At 44.3% G+C, this 24,995-nt stretch overlaps 1 protein-coding gene across 1 annotated transcript in view; it reads right to left on the bottom strand.

The window, feature by feature from the left end:
- Positions 1–24,995, bottom strand: part of SLC7A6 (solute carrier family 7 member 6) — a 71,349-nt gene that overhangs the window by 7,799 nt on the left and 38,555 nt on the right. Inside the window, exons 4-9 of the mRNA XM_060787870.2 lie at positions 19,572–19,716; positions 17,092–17,215; positions 11,676–11,779; positions 6,731–6,827; positions 2,951–3,100; positions 437–620 (exon numbers count right to left, since the gene is read on the bottom strand). Of these exons, the coding sequence (XP_060643853.1) occupies positions 437–620; positions 2,951–3,100; positions 6,731–6,827; positions 11,676–11,779; positions 17,092–17,215; positions 19,572–19,716 (804 nt within the window). The remainder of the gene's footprint in view (positions 1–436; positions 621–2,950; positions 3,101–6,730; positions 6,828–11,675; positions 11,780–17,091; positions 17,216–19,571; positions 19,717–24,995) is intronic.

The following is a 24,995-nucleotide window of genomic DNA, read 5'->3' as shown; positions in this document are numbered from 1 at the left end:
GGGGTTTTTAAGTCCTTTCTGCTATTTTTTTTTTTTGGGAGGGGGTATGAGTGATGGTCACTCATTGATCTGTTAGGGGTATAGTGCCCAAAGTTGGTGTCAATTCGTCCAGTGGTTTTGGCGTTCTGTTAATCCCACAAACGAACATTACGTTTTTATATATTGGTTTCAGGCATCCACTGAGGGTCTTCAGTACAAGGGCTACTGTACTGCAAATAAACATCCTTTCCCACTAGATGCAGCTTTTTCTGGATAGCAATGATTTGTAAATATTCTACAGAGTTTTAAGTCTTTATAGCTGCCATAACAAAATATTGTTTTTAACAGTATTATTTTTGGGTTCATCATGTAGCCACACAAATAGGGTCTGCAACTGCAGTTTATGTAAACATTGTATTTTTCATTTGGTAACGGAAGCCCTCGAAAATGGTCTTACCTATGATTTTGCTGACAAAAGGAGGTCTTTTGGAAGCAGGCAAGGAGACTCCCATGAAGTAGACTGGGATCCCAGAGAGTGCAATGCCGATGCCGATCAGGGAGTTAATGGTGTCGCTATAGAGTGGCACAACCACCAGAAAAATTGAGCACATACAGAAGACTATTGGGAAAAACAGGCTCAACTGTAAGAGAGGAAAGGCGTACACTGAATGAGAAATTCGGATGAAGAATCGCCAATTTTGCTCTAGCGTAAGCTTATTATTATTAAATGCATAATATCACAAAGGACTACCGTCTCACCCGCCTCATAGGAAACCTGCTACAAAACAGGAGTTTTTTTGTTGAGTTCCAGGGCCAGAGAAGCAGATGGCGGAAACAGAAGAACGGCCTGCCTCAGGGGAGCGTGCTCGCTCCATCCATGTTCAATATTTACACAAATGACTAGCCACTGCCAGAAGGGACGGAGAGTTTAATCTATGCTGATGATCGTGCCATCACCACTCAAGCAGGGAACTTTGAGATGGTTGAACAGAAGCTCTCCGAAGCTCTAGGTGCTCTTACTGCCTATTACAGGGAAAACCAGCTGATCCCTCATCCATCTAAAACAAAGACATGTGCTTTTCACCTTAAGAACAGACAAACATCCCGAGCTCTGAGGATGATTACCTGGGAAGGAATCCCACTGGAACATTGCAGCATACCCAAATACCTGGGAGTCACTCTGGACCGTGCTCTGACCAACAAGAAGCACTGCCTGAATGTCAAGCAAAAAGTGGGTGCTAGAAACAATCTCATATGAAAGCTGATGGTACAACCTGGGGATCACAACCAGACACAGTGAAGACATCTGCCCTTGCGCTATGCTACTCTGCTGGTGAGTATGCATGCCCAGTGTGGAACACACCTCACAACACTAAAACAGTGGATGTGGCTCTGAATGAGACATGCCGCATTATCACGGGGTGTCTGCGCCCTACACCACTGGAGACATTACACTGTCTAGCCGGTATCGCACCACCTGACATCCGCTGGGAAGTAGCAGCCAATAGTGAAAGGACCAAGGCTGTGATATCTCCAGCTCATCCCCTGTTTGGGTATCAGCCAACGATTTAAATCAAGAAATAGTTTTCTAAGATCTACAGAGACACTCGCTGGAACACCTCAGCAAGCGAGAGTCCAAAAGTGGCAGGCTCAAACCCAGAACCTCAATCAATGGCTGATACCAAATGCAATACAACTGTTTGGTTTGCTCCTGACACGATAAATAAATTAGAGAGAAAGATGGATACTTTCATCCTCCTTATATAGCCACTTGCTGGTAGGTGATCATCACTGGCTGATGCAACCCCTTTGCAATAACCTTCACATAGTTTTGACTCAGACTCAGACATTGCCACACCCCTTTAAGCATTGCATCGTGACATTCACCGTCACGACCCGGGTGCTATCGATAATCTACATGCTCATCAAACAGCGGCACAATGGGTTAAACCAGGGGTCCTCAAACTGCGGCCCGAGGGCCGCATACGGCCCTCCAAGGTCATCTAACCGGCCCTCGCTCAGGGTCAACCTAAGTCTGAAATGACTTGAAAGCACACAACAATAACAACAATCCTATCTCATCAGCCAAAAGCAAGCCCACGCTTGCCATTGAAATACTACTAAGTTTATATTTATTAAAATTGTTTTTCATTTTAATTATTGTGTTGTTTTTAAGTATTTTTTTCACTACAGGTAAGATATGTGTAGTGTGCATAGGAATTCATTCATGTTTTTTTCAAATTATAATCCGGCCCTCCAACAGTTTGACCTGGCCCTCTGTTTAAAAAGTTTGAGGACCCCTGGGTTAAACACTTGTGTTGGCAGGACTGCTGACCGAAAGATTAGTGGTTCGAATCCAGGAAGCGGGATGAGTTCCTGTCCATCAGCTCCAGCTTCTCATGCATGGACATAAGAGAGGCCTCCCACTGGATGGTAAAAAATCTGGGTGTTCCCTTATCAATGTCCTTGCAGACGGCCAATTCTCTCACACCAGAAGCAACTTGCAGTTTCTCAAGTTGCTCCTGACACGAAAAAAATCGAACTATTTTTATAAGAATAGAAATGCTGTGTCATTTCTGTCTAACAATCTCCTTTCATCTACAAGTTCATCTTATACACAACGGCACGTGCATGTGCAACTCCTCGTTCCCAATCCTGAATTCAATGCAGGGCAAAAAGTGTTAATAAATTAATCCATGCATGTGTAAAATGCTAGCAAAACTCCAATCTGAAACTTGATTGTGGCATTCATAATAAACCTTTATTTATACCCCGCTACCATCTCGCGAAGGACTCGGTGCAGCTTACAAGAGGCCGAGCCCAAATACATCAGAGACAATGTTCCCGAAGCATTCTCTCCTGACATTTCACCCATATCTATGGTAGGCATTCACCTACCTGAGAATTAACGCAACGCATCTTGAACTACATTGTTTGTATATAAACCACAGGATTGGGCTTTTATGCTCACCTTGAGGGGCCGGTGCCGATTTGGTTGTTTCCAGCGGAGGTAGAGTTGCCCAGCAATTGACAGTCCCACAAAGAACCAATAGCTGAAGCTGAAGTAGTTAATAAGCTGGAAGACATCTTCTACAGTCAAGTATATGAGGGTCATGGTACACTGGAAGACAATGGAATGCCATGAGAATCTCCAAGAGGGATTCCCCCCCCCCCCCCCCCCACATCTACGTTACTAGCCTTTAATTGTATAAAGAGATGGGCCAAAACTAACAAAATGAAGTTCAACAGTGACAAATGCAAGATACTCCACTTTGGCAGAAAAAATGAAATGCAAAGATACAGAATGGGGGACGCCTGGCTCGAGAGCAGTACGTGTGAAAAAGATCTTGGAGTCCTCGTGGACAACAAGTTAAACATGAGCCAACAATGTGATGTGGCGGCAAAAAAAGCCAATGGGATTTTGGCCTGCATCAATAGGAGCATAGTGTCTAGATCTAAGGAAGTAATGCTACCCCTCTATTCTGCTTTGGTTAGACCACATCTGGAATATTGTGTCCAATTCTGGGCACCACAATTCAAGAGAGATATTGACAAGCTGGAATGTGTCCAGAGGAGGGCGACTAAAATGATCAAGGGTCTGGAGAACAAGCCCTATGAGGAGCGGCTTAGGGAACTGGGCATGTTTAGCCTGAAGAAGAGAAGGCTGAGAGGAGATATGATAGCCATGTATAAATATGTGAGAGGAAGCCACAGGGAGGAGGGAGCAAGCTTGTTTTCTGCTTCCTTGGAGACTAGGACGCGGAACAATGGCTTCAAACTACAAGAGAGGAGATTCCATCTGAACATTAGGAAGAACTTCCTGACTGTGAGAGCCGTTCAGCAGTGGAACTCTCTGCCTCCAGTGTGGTGGAGGCTCCTTCTTTGGAAGCTTTAAAGCAGAGGCTGGATGGCCATTTGTCAGGGGTGATTTGAATGCAATATTCCTGCTTCTTGGCAGGGGGTTGGACTGGATGGCCCATGAGGTCTCTTCCAACTCTTTGATTCTATGATTCTATGATTCTATATATTGTGTGTTTCAATATTTTATTTATTTATTTATTATTCGAACTTATATGCCGCCACTCCCCCTGGGGCTCGGAGCGGCTTACAAGAACAGGCTAAAATCTAACACAATTTAAAAACAATTTAAAACAATTTTAAAACAGCAATATCAAAGGTCAAAGGCCTGTCGAAACAGATATGTCTTACATGCCCTGCGGAAAGCTGATAAGCCCCGCAAGGCACAGACTTTAGGTGGCAGAGTATTCCAGAGCGATGGTGCCACTGCTGTGAAGGCTCTGCGTCTGGTTGCTGTTAGACGCAAGGCCTTGACACTGGGGACTTCCAACAAATCTTGGTCCTCAGAACGGAGGGATCTCTGGGGTTGGTAGGGGGTGAGGCGGTCCCTCAGATACATCGGCCCCAGACCATGCAAGGCCTTAAAGGTGAGTAACCATCCCTTTGAAAGTGATCCGGTGCTCAATTGGTAACCAATGCAGCTGTAGTAAGATTGGTGTTATGTGGCATCTCATCGGAATTCCCACAAGAAGCCGAGCAGCTGCATTTTGTACCAACTTGAGCTTCCGGATCACCGACAGAGGAAGGCCAATGTAGAGGGCGTTACAGTAGTCCAGTCTTGAGATGACCGTGGCCTGGATCACCGTAGCTAGGTCGTCCCTGGACAGGGAGGGGGCCAGCCGTCTAGCCTGCTGCAGATGAAAGAAGGCGGTTTTGCTCACGGCGGAGACCTGGGCCTCCATTGTCAGCAGAGGGTCCAAAAGGACTCCCAGACTCTTTACCAATGATGACGGGCGTAACGCCTCGCCATCCAGGGTGGGCAGATGGATGTCCCCACTGCCCAGTCCACCCAGCCATAGGATCTCCGTCTTTACTGGATTCACCCTCAACCTGCTGGCACGCAACCATCCAGTAACGGCCTCGAGGCACTGATGGAAATAATCGGGTACAGAGTCCGGTCGGCCTTCCATCTTCAGCACCAGCTGAGTGTCATCGGCGTACTGATAACACTCAAGCCCAAAACCTCGAGCCAGCTGAGCAAGTGGTCACATATAGATGTTAAACAACAGAGGGGAGAGAATGGCCCCCTGAGGAACCCCACAAGAGAGAGGGGACCTCTCAGAGACCAGGCCTCCCTTCTCCACTCGCTGTCCACGGCTGTGAAGAAAGGAGGACAGCCAGTTTAAAGCTCTCCCCCTGACTCCAGTGACAGCAAGGCGGTGGGTCAAAAGATTGTGGTCTAAGAATATCATCTCTTAGTAAAGCAGAAGCCCCAAGGGCTCCACAGAGACTCAAAAAGCAGGGGGATTCCAGACAAGAACCCATCAGGGCCAGCTAACACCTGTCAAAAAAAGGATTACCCCAGGCAGGAAGCAGCCAGGCCTTGAAACTGCAAGGCCATTCAATGCTAATTAAGGTGGCAAACTGCAATATTCACATGTACCTCACGCAAACAAGTTCTTTCCCACACCCTAGAACTGATGTGGTCTATCCAATGTAATTTTCTGAATCAGCACTCCCAATAAACAAACCAAATCTAAATTTGACCAAAAACTGATTCAAAATCCTTTTGGTACCAATGTTGGAGAGTGGTCCCTGGTCAAAAAAAGGTTGGGAATCACTGACATACCCACATTTGCAAATGAAATGACAACTGGTTTTGTTTATGTGCTGACATTACTATTCTATCATTTACATTTCACATTGTGCCACAGCTGGCTGAGTGTCAGCTGCATTAAGATCACTCTGACCAAAAGGTCATGAGTTCGAAGCCAGCCTGGGTTGGAGTGGGTTTCCAACCAATTGTGTAGCCTGTTGTCGACCTTTGCAACCCGAAAGACAGTTGCATCTGTCAAGTAGGAAAATAAGGTACCACCTTAAAGTGTGGGGAGGCTAAATTAACTGATTTATGAGGCCATAAAGAAGACTCCAGCAAAGCATTCCAGTGGGGAAGCATGCAGGGAATGCGGAAGTGCTTCATCAGCGTCTCAGATGGACAATGAAGGCGACAGCTCCCCTGGCGGCCAGAAAAAGTTAAATAGCCTCTGTGTATGTCTGTACATGTTGGTATGTCAAAAATTGGCATTGAATGTTTGCCATATATCTGTACACTGTGGTCCGCCCTGAGTCCCCTACGGGGTGAGAAGGGAAGAATATAAAAGCTGTAAATAAATAAAATAAATATACAATGCCCAGCATTTATATGCTGTGAGAAGGCAGCATAATGTTTACCTGAATTTAATTTCAACTGGTATTTAATACCCAAAGTTTATTTCAACTTTATATTTTAGGGATAGAACGAGTTGCAAAGAAATCCTATCAACTTTTCATATCATCCCGTTAAAAGACTTTATGATGGAGGGGAGCAACATCATATGTATAAAACTGACGACTATAAGTAGCCGCAGTGGTGCAATGGGTCAAACCATTGTGCCGGTTGAACTGCTGACCTGAAGATTGGCGGTTCAAATCTGTGAGACAGGGTGACTTCCCACCTGTCAGCTCCAGTTCCCCATGTGGGGACATGAGAGAAGCCTCCCACAGGATGGTAACACATTCGGGTGTCCCCTGGGCGACGTCCTTGCAGACAGCCCATTCTCTCACACCAGAAGCAACTTGCAGTTTTTCAAGCCACTTCCGACACACACACACAAAAACCTGACGATTGAAAATGTTTGGTCTCCATTCCCCATTCAATAGATCCTATGCTGTGGATCTTTGCAAAATAACTTACATTGAAAAGTAGAGCCGGGACAGGCGTAAACCTCCCTATATGGATCATAGATAAGAGATCCGGCAAGTGACCCTCCCGGGATCCTACAAAGAACAGCCTGCAAAAGAGAGATGAAATTAATTAAATTAATGAATATGGTTTTCTGTGAGCAAGCAGATGACGACTACTGGGTGGCATATGCTCGGTATCATAAACCAGAGCTGATGTGGTCTATCCAATGCAATTTTCTGAATTAGCACCCTAAATAAGCAAACCGAATCTAAAGTTGACCAAAAACCGATTTGTAACCCTTTTGGGACTAATGTTGGAGAGTGGTCCGTGGTCAAAGTGATCCCTGGTCAAAAAAAATTGAGAACCACTGCTGTATACTGATGTTGTTGTTCATTCGTTCAGTCGTCTCCGACTCTTCGTGACCTCATGGACCAGCCTACGCCAGAGCTCCCTGTCGGCCGTTACCACCCCCAGCTCCCTCAAGGTCAGTCCAGTCACTTCAAGGATGCCATCCATCCATCTTGCCCTTGGTCGGCCCCTCTTCCTTTTGCCTTCCACTTTCCCCAGCATAATTGTCTTCTCTAGGCTTTCCTGTCTCCTCATGATGTGGCCAAAGTACTTCAGCTTTGTCTCTAGTATCCTTCCCTCCAGTGAGCAGTCGGGCTTTATTTCCTGGAGGATGGACTGGTTGGATCTTCTCGCAGTCCAAGGGACTCTCAGCACTTTCCTCCAACACCACAGCTCAAAAGCATCGATCTTCCTTCGCTCAGCCTTCCCTAAGGTCCAGCTCTCACATCCGTAGGTGACTACAGGGAATACCATGGCTTTGACTAGGCGGATCTTTGTTGCAAGTCTGATGTCTCTACTCTTCACTATTTTATCGAGACTGGACATTGCTCTCCTCCCAAGAAGTAAGCGTCTTCTGATTTCCTGGCTACAGTCTGCATCTGCAGTAATCTTTGCACCTAGCAATACAAAGTCTGTCACGGCCTCCACGGTTTCTCCCTCTATTTTCCAGTTGTCAATCATTCTTGTTGCCATAATCTTGGTTTTTTTGACGTTTAGCTGCAACCCGGCTTTTGCGCTTTCTTCTTTCACCTTGATTAGAAGGCTCCTCAGCTCCTCCTCGCTTTCGGCCATCAGAGTGGTGTCATCTGCATATCTGAGGTTGTTAATGTTTCTTCCAGCAATTTTCACCCCAGCTTTGCATTCATCCAGCCCCGCACATCGCATGATGTGTTCTGCATACAAGTTAAAAAGGTTGGGTGAAAGTATGCAGCCTTGCCGTACGCCTTTCCCAATCTTGAACCAGTCTGTTGTTCCGTGGTCAGTTCTGACTGTTGCTACTTGGTCCTTGTACAGATTCCTCAGGAGAGAGACAAGGTGGCTTGGTATGCCCATCCCACCAAGAACTTGCCACAATTTATTATGATCCACACAGTCAAAGGCTTTAGAATAGTCAATGAAGCAGAAGTACATGTTTTTCTGAAACTCCCTGCCTTTCTCCATTATCCAGCGGATATTGGCAATCTGGTCTCTCGTTCCTCTGCCTTTTCTAAACCCAGCTTGAACATCTGGCAACTCTCGCTCCATGTATTGCTGGAGTCTTCCTTGCAGGATCTTGAGCATTACCTTACTGGCATGAGAAATAAGGGCCACTGTACGGAAGTTTGAGCAGTCTTTCGCATTTCCCTTTTTTGGTATGGGGATATAAGTTGATTTTTTCCAGTCTGATGGCCATTCTTGTGTTTTCCATATTTGCTGGCAAATGGCATGCATCACCTTGACAGCATCATCTTTTAAGATTTTAAACAGTTCAGCTGGGATCCCATCATCTCCTGCTGCCTTGTTGTTAGCAATGCTTCTTAAGGCCCATTCAACCTCACTCCTCAGGATGTCTGGTTCTAATTCATTCACCACACCGTCAAAGCTATCCTCGATATTGTTATCCTTCCTATACAGATCTTCTGTATAGTCTCGCCACCTTCTCTTGATCTCTTCAGCTTCTGTTAGGTCCCTGCCATCTTTGTTTCTTGTCATACCAATTTTTGCCTGAAATTTACCTCCAATGTTTCTAATTTTCTGGAAGAGGTCTCTTGTCCTTCCTATTCTGTTGTCTTCTTCCACTTCCATGCATTGCTTATTTAAAAATAGTTCCTTATCTCTTCTGGCTAACCTCTGGAATTGCGCATTTAACTGGGCATATCTCCCCTTTTCACTGTTTCCTTTTGCTTTCCTCCTTTCTTGGGCTACTTCCAGTGTCTCAGCAGACAACCATTTTGCCTTCTTGGTTTTCTTTTTCTTTGGGACGTACTTTGTTGCCGCCTCCTGAACAATGTCGCGGACTTCTGTCCATAGTTCTTCTGGGACTCTGTTTACTAAATCTAGTCCTTCAAATCTGTTCTTCACTTCCACTGTATATTCGCTAGGAATGTTAGTGAGATCATATCTAACTGGTCTGTGTATTTTCCCTGATCTCTTTAGTTTTATTCTAAATTGGGCAATAAGAAGTTCATGATCTGAGCTACAGTCAGCCCCAGGTCTTGTTTTCACCGACTGGATGGATGTCCGCCACCTTTGGCTGCAAAGGATGTAGTCAATCTGATTTCGGTGTTGACCATCTGGTGAGGTCCATGTATAAAGCCGTCTTTTAGGTTGTTGGAAGAGAGTATTCGTTATACACAGCGAGTTTTCCTGGCAGAATTCTATCAGCCTGCGTCCCGCTTCATTTTGTTCTCCCAGACCATGCTTGCCTGTGATCCCAGTTGTCATTTGACTTCCCACCTTGGCATTCCAGTCTCCTGTAATGAAAATAATGTCTCTTTTTGGTGTATTATCCAGTAGGTCCTGCAGATCCTCATAGAACTGATCTACTTCTGCTTCTTCAGCAGCTGTGGTTGGGGCGTATATTTGGATCACTGTGATGTTGAAAGGCTTTCCTTGCACTCGAATTGAGATCATTCTGTCATTTTTTGGGTTGTATCCAAGCACCGCTTTAGCGAATTTCTTATTAATTATGAAGGCTACTCCATTTCTTCGATGTTCCTCTTGTCCGCAGTAGTAGATCTGGTGGTCATCTGATGTGAAGTGGCCCATTCCAGTCCATTTCAGTTCGCTGACCCCAAGAATGTCTATCTTTAGTCTTGACATCTCACCAATAACAACATCCAATTTGCCCTGGCTCATAGATCTTACATTCCAGGTTCCTATGGTGTGTTGATCTTTAGAGCATCGGATTCGTCGTTCGCCTCCAGAACCGTCGGCCGCTAGCCTTCCTTTCGGCTTTGAGCTAGCTGCGTCATCACATCTGGGGCTAGTTGAACTTATCCTCTGCTCCTCCCCAGTAGCATTTTGGCCATCTTCCGACCTGGGAGTCCCATCTTCCAATGGCATACCGACATATCTCTGGTTGTACTGGTCCATTTAGTTTTCTTGGCAAGGATACTGGAGTGGTTTGCCATTGCCTTCCCCAGGGATCACGCTTGGTCTGACCTCTCTGCCACAACCGTCCCGTCTTGGGTGGCCCTTCACGGTTTCGCTCATGACATCATTGAGGTGCTCAAGCTCCAGCGCCCCGACAAGGCGGTGATCCTTTGCTGGAGCTGTATACTGATAGCAGACCTGTAAATAGTTGTATGTAGCAACAACTGAAAAATATGCCTCCAAAAGAGTTTGGATGAAAATCAGAGATCAAGTACACTTATTAATGAGGTGAACTACTTACTGTACACGGTCGAAGGTTGTGCTATAAAATCTCTGCTAACTGAGATCAGGACTCTGCAGTGTTTTGGATCAGAACTAACTCTGTTCCTTTGAGAAAATCCATTCCATTCCAGCTGGAGAAGGAGGCCATGAGAGAAGGAATTATCGTGCCTACCTAGTAGGGGATGTTGTGTGTGCTTATGGGGCGAGGGAGGGAGACTATTTCCTTATTAATAAAAATAACCTCTTTACTGCCTTATACTGATTCAGTTTCTTCTTTTATATTGGCTGGGACTTTCTGTGTGCTGTTTTATCTTTGTACTTTATATCACAGGCAATGAGACACTCTTGTGTATAACAAAGTAACACAGTTTATTTATAACTTCTGGCTCCAACACTTGTGGTTACATTTATATTTTGTTGCAATCTTGAGGCTTACAGTCAGTATCATTTACTTGGTTTACTTTTCTGAATAGACTTTCAATGTTTCACATTCACAAACATGTTACTTGCTTTACACACACTTGGCAGAATTATATTCTGACTAAAGCAACACTGGCTTTCTTTATGTTCCTTAAAACTCGAGCTCTATTTAACTAACTGCTTCTCTATATCAGAAGTCTTCATAACTGCTTATTTCTAACAGGCACTCAAGAAAACCCCAACTATCCTTTTCACACACAGATTCCTAACTGTCATTTTCAAACTCTCTCACTCTAACTGCCTCTTTCAAAATCTTGGCTCCGCCCCTTTGGAATGTTCAGCTCTGCTCTCCCCAACTGTCATTTTAGCCTAGCAGCCTTTTCAAATCCTGGGCCTACGCTAATCTGCATATGGCCAATCGGCTTCACATATGCAAATGAATCCTATCTCTGCTGTTGCTCCCTGTCTGTGCCTATTCTTCCCTATCTGCCATATGTAAACATAGAGCTATACACCAAAAATTTAACATAGAGTAGCAATTTCGCTACAGCTTACTCTTCAATAACCCCATGACAACAAGCAGGTAAGACGTAGGCAGTTATTGTTCTTCTAAGAAATATGAAAAATACATTTTGCAACCCATCTATTTTGTTATCAAAACACTATAAAGAATTGATTTGTTTCTTGAACAGCACTCAGGACAAAACCAGAAGGTGAAATACTGAAACCAGATACATATACAAAGAGAGAATTTCCATTTTGATTCCTTTCCTCTCCATTGAAAAGTTGCATCCAGGAGCGTGATATTCTAAAATTATAAATGCTTTACCTGGACGATGCTAAAATAGATGCATTGAGTCCACCGAAACAGGAGAGGGCCACTGCAATTGGAATGGTCCAGCTGAAAATGCCAAATACCTGGTCTGCAAATGTCTGGTGCAGAAAAAAGAGAGGAAAGGTGGAAAATTAGCATGCACCCAAACAAAGAAAGATTGCCTCTGCAAAAGGTTAACGTCCAAGACATCCCCAATCTGTAGTTCTGACTAAGCAAATTAGCAGAGTTTCTGGAAAACATTTCTGTCTGGCTTAAAGTTCAAGTCAGGTCAAATTGCATTTCAGAGCTAAACTCAATTTGATTTGACATTCAGAAAGCCTAAGGTACAGAGAATTACATAGACGCATTATAAAATATATTACTGTATGATTCAACATCTCCGTGTAAACGACATACTGAATTGCAAATGATATATAACTTGTAATAAACTGGCTCCAGGAGAAGATTAAATTCAATGGCATAAAGCTTGACATTTAGATATTTAACATAAGGAAAGAGTGATTTGTCTAATGTATTGTCGAAGGCTTTCATGGCCGGAATCATTGGCTTGTTGTAGGTTTTTTCGGGCTATATGGCCATGTTCTAGAGGCATTCTCTCCTGACGTTTCGCCTGCATCTATGGCAAGCATCCTCAGAGGTAGTGAGGTCTGTTGGAACTAGGAAACTGGGTTTATATATCTGTGGAATGACCAGGGTGGGACAAAGAACTCTTGTCTGTTGCAAGTGTTCTTGCCATACATCAAGGGAACCACTGACCGCATAGGGAAGCCAATGAACATAACATATAAACTATCTATTCACACCTAGCTCCTTTGTCCCACCCTGGTCATTCCACAGATATATAAACCCTTTTTCCTAGTTCCAACACACCTCACTACTTCTGAGGATGTTTGGCATAGACTCAGGCGAAACGTCAGGAGAGAATGCCTCTAGAACATGGCCATATAGCCCAAAAAAACCTACAACAACCCAGTGATTCCAGCCATAGAATCATAGAATCAAAGAGTTGGAAGAGACCTCATGGGCCATCCAGTCCAGCCCCCTGCCAAGAAGCAGGAATATTGCATTCAAATCACCCCTGACAGATGGCCATCCAGCCTCTGCTTAAAAGCTTCCAAAGAAGGAGCCTCCACCACACTCCGGGGCAGAGAGTTCCACTGCTGAACGTCTCTCACAGTCAGGAAGTTCTTCCTAATGTTCAGATGGAATCTCCTCTCTTGTAGTTTGAAGCCATTGTTCCGCGTCCTAGTCTCCAAGGAAGCAGAAAACAAGCCTGCTCCCTCCTCCCTGTGGCTTCCTCTCACATATTTATACATGGCTATCATATCTCCTCTCAGCCTTCTCTTCTTCAGGCTAAACATGCCCAGTTCCCTAAGCCGCTCCTCATAGGGCTTGTTCTCCAGACCTTTGATCATTTTAGTCGCCCTTCTCTGGACACATTCCAGCTTGTCAATATCTCTCTTGAATTGTGGTGCCCAGAATTGGACACAATATTCCAGATGTGGTCTAACCAAAGCAGAATAGAGGGGTAGCATTACTTCCTTAGATCTAGACACTATGCTCCTCTTGATGCAGGCCAAAATCCCATTGGCTTTTTTTGCCGCCACATCATATTGTTGGCTCATGTTTAACTTGTTGTCCACGAGGACTCCAGGATCTTTTTCACACGTACTGCTCTCGAGCCAGGCCTCGTCCCCCATTCTGTATCTTTGCATTTCATTTTTTCTGCCAAAGTGGAGTATCTTGCATTTGTCACTGTTGAACTTCATTTTGTTAGTTTTGGCCCATCTCTCTAATCTGTCAAGATCGTTTTGAATTCTGCTCCTGTCCTCTGGAGTCTTGGCTCTCCCTCCCAATTTGGTGTCGTCTGCAAACTTGATGATCATGCCTTCTAGCCCTTCATCTAAGTCATTAATAAAGATCCTGAACAGGACCGGGCCCAGGACGGAACCCTGTGGCACTCCACTTGTCACTTCTTTCCAAGATGAAGAGGAAGCATTAGTGAGCACTCTCTGTGTTCGTCCACTTAACCAATTACAGATCCACCTCACCGTAGTTTTGCCTAGCCCACATTGGACTAGTTTCCTTGCCAGAAGGTCATGGGGGACCTTGTCGAAGGCCTTACTGAAGTCCAGGTACGCTACATCCACGGCATGAAAGCCTTCGACAATACATTGATCCATACTTTGTTTTTTAACACAATTGTGAGGTCACGAGTATTATGCTCCAAAACTCTGTCTGTCTGAATCCAGAAGTCCCAGAGTATCTTGACGTGTTCATTTTCTGTAACTTTTTCCGGCTTGTGATCCCACCAGTTCTTTGTCGCAGGCAGATGGGATTTGTGGCACAAGTTCCAATGATCATCTGAGCAACTGTGTTGTGCCTCTGCTTGTAGTCTGTTTGTGCGATCTTCTTGCAGCAGCTCAGGATGTGATCGAATTATTATTATTATTATTATTATTATTATTATTATTATTATGGGAATGGTTGATTACATAAAAGCCAAAGCCTCTTCCTAGGAAGTTTGAAGAGCAAGAAGCAACTTGTATCATTTTCAACATGTTTGACAAGTCCAGAAATCCAATGTTTCCCGAACGGTGACCAGAAAGTCCTTCGAAATGAAGTAAGTGGATTAATAAAGAAATCTGACGGCTCAATAGCTCTTCCAATTAGAGAGATTAGATCAGAAATAACCACGTACATCTGCAAAAATCCACTGCAATGGCTGGTGAAACCACTAGACAGGCACTAATGAAATGGGAAAGATTCGGAACGATGCCAGGAGCTTCCAGCTGGGTATCTGAACCCAAAACACTCACTTTCGTGATGCTATGAGCAGATTAATCTTGGGAGAGATATCAAATTACCGCGAAAATGTAAAAAGCTTGTTTTAAGACATAACAAACTGGGATCACTTTCCTAAATTATAATTTTGTACATCATGCTTCTGATTTCCCTGCATTATTGGAATTATTATAGTTGGTTTGCATCTTCAAATCATTTCAGTTTAAGGTGGCCCTGAGACTAAATCCTCATCTACACTTCCATACAAAATCCAGATTATCTGCTTTGAACTGTGTAGATTCATATAATCCAGTTCAAATCAGATTATGTGGATTATCTTCTTTGATGATCTGGATTTGCAAGAGACAGATGTGTTGGGGTGTGTAGAGAAATCAGTGTGTGTGTATGTCAACTGTAAAATCTATATATATATAAAAATGCTTGTAATGAGTGGCTTAAAAACAAAAGAACCGCTGGGCCAATACCCACCAAATTTGGCAACAAAACTCCTCACCATACAAGGTGTGACCATCAATAATAATAATAAAAAAAGAACTTACAAATCCTAAAAAAAGGAGAAGATACCACTGGGCATGCGTACTGGAACGGGGGGGTGGGTGGAGTGCGTGCGCACTCGCACACACAGGAGAGCTCCACGTGGCAGAGCCTGTGCCGGCAATGGCCTGGAGTCAGCCATGGCTCTCTCCCCCCTCCTTCTCTCCCTTCCTTCTCTCTTCCCCCATTTTCTCCCTTCATGCCTTCCCTGCCTTCTCTCCTCCCTCCCTCTTTCCTTCATCCTTCCCCTCTTTCCTTCTCTCTTTCCTCTTTCTTTTTCTCCCTCCCTTCTATCATTCCTCCTTCCCTTTTTCCTCCGTCTTCAGCTCTCCCCTTGGGTGCCGCCATCAAGGGCTCCAGTAAGACCTGCCCCTAATAGAGCAGAGTGTGCTGGGGACAAAGGAAGGAAGGAAGGAAGGAAGGAAGGAAGGAAGGAAGGAAGGAAGGAAGGGGTGAGCCCAGTTCAATTCCAGGTGAGCTGGACATCCAAGCAGCTCCCAAGGTCAAATTTCCCCCAATTTCCACCAGAATTCACCTTTGGGCATATTGAGGATTCCTCCCAAGTTTGGTCCTGATCCATCTTTATTTGGGTTCACAGTGCTCTCCAGATGAACAATTTCTCCTCCTCCTCCTCCTCCTCCTCCTCTCATCCAAATCAACGCCCTCTTCCCTCCCTCCACCCTTTCCTTCCTTTCTGTACTTCCTTCCTTCTCCTTCCTTTAATTCTTTCCCTTCCCTCCCTTCCCTCCCTTCCCTCCTTCCTACCTCCCTTTCCTTTTCTCCATTACTCCTTCCTCCCTTTCTCCCTTCCCTTCCTCCTTTTCTTTCCTTCCCTTTTCTCCCCCACTCCCCCCACCAGCTTCATCCTTCTTTATTAAATCTACAGCTTAGATGCACTCAAAGTCACCCCTTCCACACTGCCATGTAAAATCCAAATTATCTACTTAGGACTGGATTCTAAGTATATATAATATATATAATTACAATACTATATATATTACTATTATATATATACTGCTATATAATACATAAATATTATATTATATTATATATATTACTGTTATATCTATTACTATATAATATGTTACTACTATATGCTACTATATTTAATAGACTCCTAGATTAGAGTTAGAAGGGACTCTAACAGATAGGTGAGAAGTAGGGAGGGAAGGAGGGAAGGAAGGAAGGAAAGAAAGAGGTACCGAAGGAAGGAAGGAAGAAGATAAAGTAGAAAGGAAAGGAAAGGCAGAAAAGAGGTAAAGAAGGAAGGGAAAAGGAAATAAAAAGTGAAAGAAGCAAGAAAACAGTGAAGGAAGACATGAGACAAAGGAAGAAGTAGAGAAAGGGGGAGGGGAGGAAGGAAAGAGAGGAGGAAGGATGAAACCAAAGAGTGAAATAAGGAATGAAAGAAAGAGGTAGAGAAGGAAGAAAGGAGAGAAAGGGGAAGGGGAAGAAAAAGAGGGGAAGGAATAGTCCAGTTTCATAATAGTCCAGATATCTACCTCTACTTCGAAAATTCTTACTATAGGCCACAGCAACGCGTGGCAGGGTACAGCTAGTAAGATGTAAAATAAGATGGGGGAGTTGGCTGAGCCTGGGACTTTTGGATACTGTTACATTTTTCAGGCTTGAGCTATGCAAGTGCTTGCAGAGAGACAGAGAGAGAAGCGGAGTTTGGAGTGTGCTCTTGCTTCACGAATTGCTGAAGGAGTTTATCCAAACGGACAAAGAAAGCCAATTTTTCGATCTCTCATAAAAGGACACTATGTGAGTTGGTGGAAAACATAATGACCATATTAACAAAAACGTCACACAAATCACCCAGAAAGAGAAATGCAAACCCCAAAACACACAGATGCAATGCTGCTAAATCTGCACTTGGAGAAATGCCCTTCACTCTCTCGCGCACTTTCAAACTCCCGATTAAGTTGTATATTCAGGTGGCGTCCCTATAGAATGCATAGAAAAAATGAGCTCTCCGTTGCAGAAATGAAAATCCAATTGAACTCTTGAGTGCTATATTGATTTTTAGGCCAAACGCCTGACAAATGACAGCGGTCTCCAGACTTACCACAGCCACTGCATCGCTGGAGAGCACAGCGTTAATGTCCAGCACCGTATAGTAAGCGATATTGGTCAAGATGTAGATAATGGTCACAATTGGCATAGAAACAGCAATCGCGAGGGGCAGGTTCCTGGTTGGACAAGAGCAAGACAGGCAGACTTAGAAACACTTAAGGATCAAAGCCAAAGCATGTACGTTTGCCTGAGTGTTTGGACCACAAAAGGCTGTTGCTAGGTGAAGTGGCCCTCTGCGATGTCACAGAAGTGGCTGTTGCTAGGTGACATGGCCCCATGTGAAGTCAAGGGATTGGATGTTGCTAGGTGAAGTTGCCCTCTGTGATGTCATGGGATTGTCTATTGCTAGGTGAAGTTGTCTTTCATGATGTCACAGGATTGGCTGTTGCTAGGTAAAGCAGCCCTCTATGATGTCAAGGAATTGGTTGTGGCTAAGTGAAGTGGCCCTCTGTGATGTCAGAGGACTGGCTGTTGCTACGTGAAGTTGCCCTCTGTGATGTCACAGGATTGGCTATTGCTAAGTGAAGTGGTCCTCTGATGTCACAGGATTGACTGTTGCTAAGCGAGGTGGCCCTTTGTGATGTCACAAGATTGGCTGTTGCTAGGTGACTTGATGTCAAGGGATTGGCTGTTGCTAGGTGAAGTTGTCTTCCATGATGTCACCGAATCGGCTGTTGCTAGGTGAAGTGGTCCTCTGTGATATCACAGGATTGGCTATTGCTAAGTGAAGTGGGATTGTCGCAGGATTGGTTGTTGCTTGGTGAAGTGGCCCTCTGTGATGTCACTGGAGTGGCTGCTGCTAGGTGACATGGTCCTATGTGAAGTCAAGGGATTGGATGTTGCTAGGTGAAGTTGCCCTCTGTGATGTCATGGGATTGTCTATTTTAAGTGGCCCTCTGTGATGTCACAGTATTGGCTATTGCTAAGTGAAGTGGTCCTCTGATGTCACAGGATTGGCTGTTGCTAAGCGAGGTGGCGTTCTGTGATGTTGCAGGATTGGCTGTTGCTAGGTGACGTGGTCCCATGTGATGTCAAGGGATTGGCTGTTGCTAGGTGAAGTTGCCCTCTGGGATGTCATGGGATTGTCTATTGCTAGGTGAAGTTGTCTTTCATGATGTCACGGGATTGGCTGTTGCTAGGTAAAGTGGTCCTCTGTCATATCACAGGATTGGCTATTGCTAAGTGAAGTGGTCCTCTGATGTCACAGGATTGGCTGTTGCTAGATGAAGTGGTCCTCTGTGATATCACAGGATTGGCTATTGCTAAGTGGGATTGTCGCAGGATTGGCTGTTGCTTGGTGAAGTGGCCCTCTGTGATGTCACTGGAGTGGCTGCTGCTAGCTGACGTGGTCCTATGTGAAGTCAAGGGATTGGATGTTGCTAGGTGAAGTTGCCCTCTGTGATGTCACGGGATTGCCTATTGCTAGGTGAAGTTGTCTTCCATGATGTCACGGGATTGGCTGTTGCTAGGTAAAGTGGTCCTCTGTCATATCACAGGATTGGCTATTGCTAAGTGAAGTGGTCCTCTGATGTCATAGGACTGGCTGTTGCTAGGTAAAGTGGCCCTCCATGATGTCACAGGACTGCTGCTAGGTGACATGTCAAGGGATTGGCTGTTGCTAGGCGAAGTGGCCCTGTGTGATGCCACAAGATTGGCTGTTACTAGACAGTGGCCCTCTGTGATGTCACAGAGTTAACTCTTGCTAGGTGAAGTGAACCTCTATGATGTCACAGATTGGCTATTTCTAGGTGGTGGCCCTCTGTGATGTCACAGAGTTGACTCTTGCTAGGTGAAGTGGCCCTCTGTGATGTCACAAGATTGGCTATTTCTAGGTGAAGTGGCCCTCTGTGATGTCACAGGGTTGACTCTTGCTAGGTGAAGTGGCCCTCTGTGAAGTGTCACAGGATTAGCTGTTGCTAGGTGAAGTGGCCCTCTGTGATGTCACTGGGAAAGGTGACATATGTATGAGGGGAAAGGAGGAAAGAAGGCAATTGTGACAAAGTCCCCTTCTACATTGCCCTGTATCCCAGGTCCTGATCTCAGATTATCTGCATATCCCAGATTATCTGGCAGTGTAGACTCATATAATCCAGTTCAAAGCAGATAATCTAGGATCAGATCCTGGGATGTAGGGCAGTGCAGATCCAGTCAAAGAGAGTTATGTTTGCATGGAGACATTGTGAGGTAGACCTTTCTCAGAGCTGAAGAAGGGAGAAAGTACATTGACAGCAATCCCAACGACACCCATGAAATGCCAGGTACATATGCTAGATACTACTACTATTTATCGCAATTGTTGTTATTTCCATCATCATCATCATCATCATCATCAACAACAACAACAACAACAACAACAACAACAACAACAACAACAACAACAACAACAACAACCAACATCTATATCCTGCATTTCCTCCAAAATAGAGACATAAGAGATGGCATGATAGCCCTAGTGACTTTCAAGGAACATACCTCTCTGGGTTTTTGATTTCTTCCGTGACAAAATTGAGGGTGTCCCAACCTGAGTATGAGAACAAGGCAGAATAAAGTGCGAGAGAAATGCCCCCGAGGTTCCACGACGATCCCTCAAAGGAGTCCTGAAAGTGTTGCGAGTATCCTGCGGGCAAAAGAAAAGCAGCCACATAAATACACACAAATAAGATCGAAATGGTACAGTCATCCCTTCGTAACCAAAGATTCTGCAGCCAACAGTTCAACTATCAATTGCCTGAAAAACCACGATTTTAGTATTTTAAATTAAGGGTTACCATTGTATGTAATGGGACTTGAGGAATTTTGGGGGTCCTGGATTTAATGCTGGATTTATACTGTTATATAATCCCGATTATGAGTTTTCTGGGCTGTATGGCTGTGTTCCAGCAGCATTCTCTCCTAACGTTTCTCCTGCATCTGTGACAGGCATCTTCAGAGGATCTGATGGCAGAGAAGCAAGTGGAGTGTGTGTGTGTGTATACATACATACATACATAGTAGGCATGGTTAGGTACCATTGGAATCTTTGTAATTTGGAATAAAGTCGGAAAAAATACCTTTTTGAAGCGATTTCAAAGTCTTTAAGAAAACCGGAAGTCCCTTTGCCCTTCCAAAGCTTTTTCTGCCATTTTTGTTACAACTCATGAAGTGAATCAGAAATGATTCAGCCTTTCCCAGCTTCTGGTCCCTGTCCTCGGCTCAAGCCAGAGAAGCCAGTTTTAAACCAGAGAAGGAAGGAATATCCTGGCCTCGGTTCAAGCCAGAGAAGCCAGTTTTAAACCAGAGAAGGAGGGAATTTCCTCCACTTGCTTTTCCTCACTTCTGGTCCCAAGCCTTGGCTTAAACCAGAGAAGCCAGTTTTAAAGCCAGAGAAGCCAGTTTTAAACCAGAGAAGTAAGAAAATTCATCCGCTTGCTTTTCCCCGATTTGGTCCCTGGCCTCGGCTTAAGCCAGAGAAGCCAGTTATAAAGCCAGAGAAGGAAGGAATTTCCTGGCCTCGGCTCAAACTAGACAGAGAAGACAGTTTTAAAGCCAGAGAAGCCAGTTTTAAACCAGAGAAGGAGTTTCCTCCACTTGCTTTTCCTCACTTTTGGTCCCTGGCCTCGGCTCAAGCCAGAGAAGCCAGTTTTAAAGCCAGAGAAGGAAGGAATTTCCTGGCCTCGGCTCAAGCCAGAGAAGACAGTTTTACAGCCAGAGAAGCTAGTTTTAAACCAGAGAAGGAATTTCCTCCACTTGCTTTTCCCCACTTCTGGAGTAAAACAGCTACTTTCAAAGTAAAGATCACCCAATGAAACAGGAATAACACTTTCAAACCATTAATAAAAGGATTCGGAATTCTTGAAAGTTTTGAAAAGTTTTGAACATTTCTTTCTGTGAAAATCAGAATTGAATTTAGAATCAAACCACATTCGCAACGGGTTTTGAACCTCTTTTTTTTATCAACCAAGCCTAATACATACATACCTGCGAAATGTCCAGGGTGTAAGAACTCTTGTATGTTTAAGGAAATAGGAATGTTGCAATTAGCAAGCTTGAATTAGCATTACAGTCGCCATGAAGATTGCCAATCAGTGAGGGTATCTGCATAGAGGTAGCCTTTGTTGCCTGACACATCATGTTTGGGTGGTGTTAGATGTCCCTGGATGGCTTGTTGTCTGGAGTTCTCCTGTTGCTGAATGGGGTTCATTAGTTCAAAGCAGTATATATATATATATGTGTGTGTGTGTGTGTGTGTGTGTGTGTGTGTGTGTGTATATATATATATACATACACACACACACACACACACCACTTGCTTCACTGCCAAGAGAACCTCTGAAGAATTTTTTTTTATCAGGAGCGACTTGAAAAACTGCAAGTCGCTTCTGGTATGAGAGAATTGGCTGTCTGCAAGGATGTTGCCCAGGGAACACCCGGATGTTTTGATTTTTTACCATCCTTGTAGGAGGCTTCTCTCATGTCCCTGCATGGGGAGCTGGAGCTGACAGAGGGAGCTCATCCACACTCTCCCCGGATTCGAACCTCTGACCTGTCTGTTTTCAGTCCTATCGGTACAAGGGTTTAACCCATTGCGTCACTTGCTACCTCTGAAGATGCCAGCCAGAGATGCAGGTGAAACATCAGGAGAGAATGCTACTGGAACATGGCCATACAGACAATCCACATCTGTATGCTTGTCCACTGTGCCCTGCCTCATGTAGAGGAGGAATTGTTGGAGGTTACAGACAATGCCGTTGCTGGGTTGTTGTAGGTTTTTTCGTGCTATATGGCCATGGTCTAGAGGCATTCTCTCCTGACGTTTCGCCTGCATCTATGGCAAGCATCCTCACTACCTCTGAGGATGCTTGCCATAGATGCAGGTGAAACGTTAGGAGAGAATGCCTCTAGACCATGGCAATATAGCACGAAAAAACCTACAACAACCCAGTGATTCCGGCCATGAAAGCATTTGACAATGCCGTTGCTGTTGCCTGTTTTTGGTTAAAGATATTTAGCCGCCTGGGCACCTTCTATTTTTATCAGTCTTATACTAATTTATGCAATGCTTTTGAAACAAAATAATAAATAAATAAAAATGACCATGCATCCCCAAAAACTCACAGCAACCCAGTGATTCCGGCCACAAAATCCTTTGGCAACATAAAATAGTCTATTTTTTCCTTTCACCCTTTATGTTACATTGCTTCTTCCCAAAGCATTGAGAACAGTAACAAAGTTATAACAGATATTATCAGAATTCAGCAAGACTCATGTTGCCAGAACATATACCTTTTGTTTTGCCAATATATTATTCTGCAAAGGTCTGGTATAAGAAGAGAGAAAACGTCATATAATCCTTTTCAAAAACAGAAGGAAGAAATGATATTTATTAAAGAAACAAAAACTGCTTTTTCAGCACAGTGGAAACGTGGGCTTCCTATTTTCTCAAGTCAGCATATTAAGAAAACGTCCAAAACAAACAGGAATCAAAGTGCTTTTCCCCTTGAAAAATAAAAAGGAAAAATACCCTGATAAACTGACAATAGCACACGATAATATAACTCAAAAGGGAAACAAATCCGCCGGCCCAGCTGTTCAATGAATAATAATCCAAGGAAAGAAAGATCGACGGAGAAAGTGCTGATCTTTGCACAAAGCTGAAACCTTGGCAATACTTTCCGTACTGTGGTCATACAGTGTTAATAGTGGGCTACGAGTTCAAAGTAGCCCACTACGTCTTCTCACAAAGTATACTAGGTCTTCTCACAAAAAGAAAGTCATCTTCAACCTCAGCAAGATGGAGTGGATGAGGGATTAGAGGACATCCAACCCCAAATTGGGAATCAAATGCGAGGAGGTGGGTTGATCAGAGTGGAGAGAAAGCACACGTGCTGTCGTGTGACAGGAGAGTAGGGGGGAATTATTGTTTATTTCTCTGAATTCTGCCACCAACTGGTATAGTGGAGGCCAATTGTTATATGTAATCTATGGTAACTGCCACCAACGTGAGATATGAGGTATTACTGTGAGATATGGCAATACAGATGCAGAATAGATGGAGATGAGACTGTCTTCAACAAAAGATAACTGGTTTATTGAGTACGAAGTGTGTGGTTGCAAGATTGTAACTTATTTTATAGCACTTTGAATAATACTTGGTTAGTTAAACATTTCACTCTTCCAGGTTACACAGTATCTTACTGAGGTGAAGCTCTTGTTATTAAACCATGTTTCAGTACAGGAATATCTTCCCTATTTGATCTTTCCTTGACCAAATAAATTAACAAGCTTATCCTTTAGCCTTTCCCCTTGACTAAAAAAACTGGCTATGTTTCTCCTTTCAGCCTCCTTAGACTGAGAAACCTCCAGTAGCTATTCAGGCTTCCCCAAAGCCACAATTCATTGCTTCACACTTCACTCTCCCACTCTACTCTTCACTTCCACTCTTTTACTCCTTTCCGATACAAAATCAACTCCCAACTGACTCTCCAACTGTCCGTTTTCAAAACTCTCTCCACTTGGCTCCTCCCACTTCTCCTTCTGCCAGCTTGCCTTGGTCTCCATGGTAACGCTGAGTGAGGATCTCTGAAATAGGCTGCTCCAGTGTTACTGTAGCTAACCCAAACACACATATATACAGTTTAAAACATGCAAAGTATTAATAACTTCTGCACACAAGTCGTCCAGGAATACCTGGCCGCTCTAAATGAATTAAAGTTCCCTTTCAGGGCCAGATCAACTACACCTAAGAGTATTGAAGGAACTAGCGGAAGTCATTTCGGAACCATTGGCAATCATCTTTGAGAGTTCTTGGAGAACGGGAGAAGTTCCAGCAGACTGGAGGAGAGCCAGTGTGGTCCCAATCTTCAAGAAGGGAAAAAAGGATGACCCAAACAACTACCGTCCAGTCAGCCTCACGTCGATACCGGGCAAGATTCTGGAAAAGATTGTTAAGGAAGCGGTCTGCAAACACTTAGAAACAAATGCGGTCATCGCTAATAGTCAACACGGATTTATCAAAAACAAGTCATGCCAGACTCATCTGATCTCTTTTTTCGATAGAGTTACAAGCTGGGTAGATGCGGGGAATGCCGTGGATGTAGCGTACCTGGATTTCAGTAAGGCCTTCAACAAGGTTCCCCATGACCTTCTGGCAAGGAAACTAGTCCAATGTGGGCTAGGCAAAACTACGGTGAGGTGGATCTGTAATTGGTTAAATGGACGAACCCAGAGGGTGATTCTCCCCATGGCTTCCTCTTCGTCCCGGAAAGAAGTGACGAGCGGAGTACCATCAGGAGGGTTCCGTCCTGGGCCCGGTCCTGTTCAACATCTTTATTAATTACTTAGATTAAGGGCTAGGAGGCATGATTATCAAGTTTGCAGATGACACCAAATTGGGAGGGAGAGCCAATACTCCAGAGGACAGGAGCAGGATTCAAAACGATCTTGACAGATTAGCGAGATGGGCCAAAAGTAACAGAATGAAGTTCAACAGTGACAAATGCAAGATACTCCACTTAGGCAGAAAAAACGAAATGCAAAGATATAGGATGGGGGACAATGCCTGGCTCGAGAGCAGTACGTGTGAAAAAGATCTTGGAGTCCTCGTGGACAACAAGTTAAACATGAGCCAGGAATGTGATGTGGCGGCAAAAAAAGCCAATGGGATTTTGGCCTGCATCAATAGGAGCCTAGTGTCTAGATCTAGGGAAGTAATGCTACCCTTCTATTATGCTTTGGTTAGACCACACCTGGAATATTGTGTCCAATTCCAACAATGTGATGCTGCAACTAAAAACGCCAACGGGATTTTGGCCTCTATAGTGTCTAGATTTAGGGAAGTCATGCTCCCCATGCTCTATTCCGCCTTGGTTAGACTGCACCTGGAATATTGTGTCCAAATCTGGGCACCACAATTGAAGA

This window comes from Anolis sagrei, chromosome 8 (assembly GCF_037176765.1).
Source record: "Anolis sagrei isolate rAnoSag1 chromosome 8, rAnoSag1.mat, whole genome shotgun sequence".
Taxonomy (NCBI): domain Eukaryota; kingdom Metazoa; phylum Chordata; class Lepidosauria; order Squamata; family Dactyloidae; genus Anolis; species Anolis sagrei.
The sequence above is the reverse complement of the archived record's forward strand: the minus strand, read 5'-3'. Positions and strand labels throughout refer to the sequence as shown.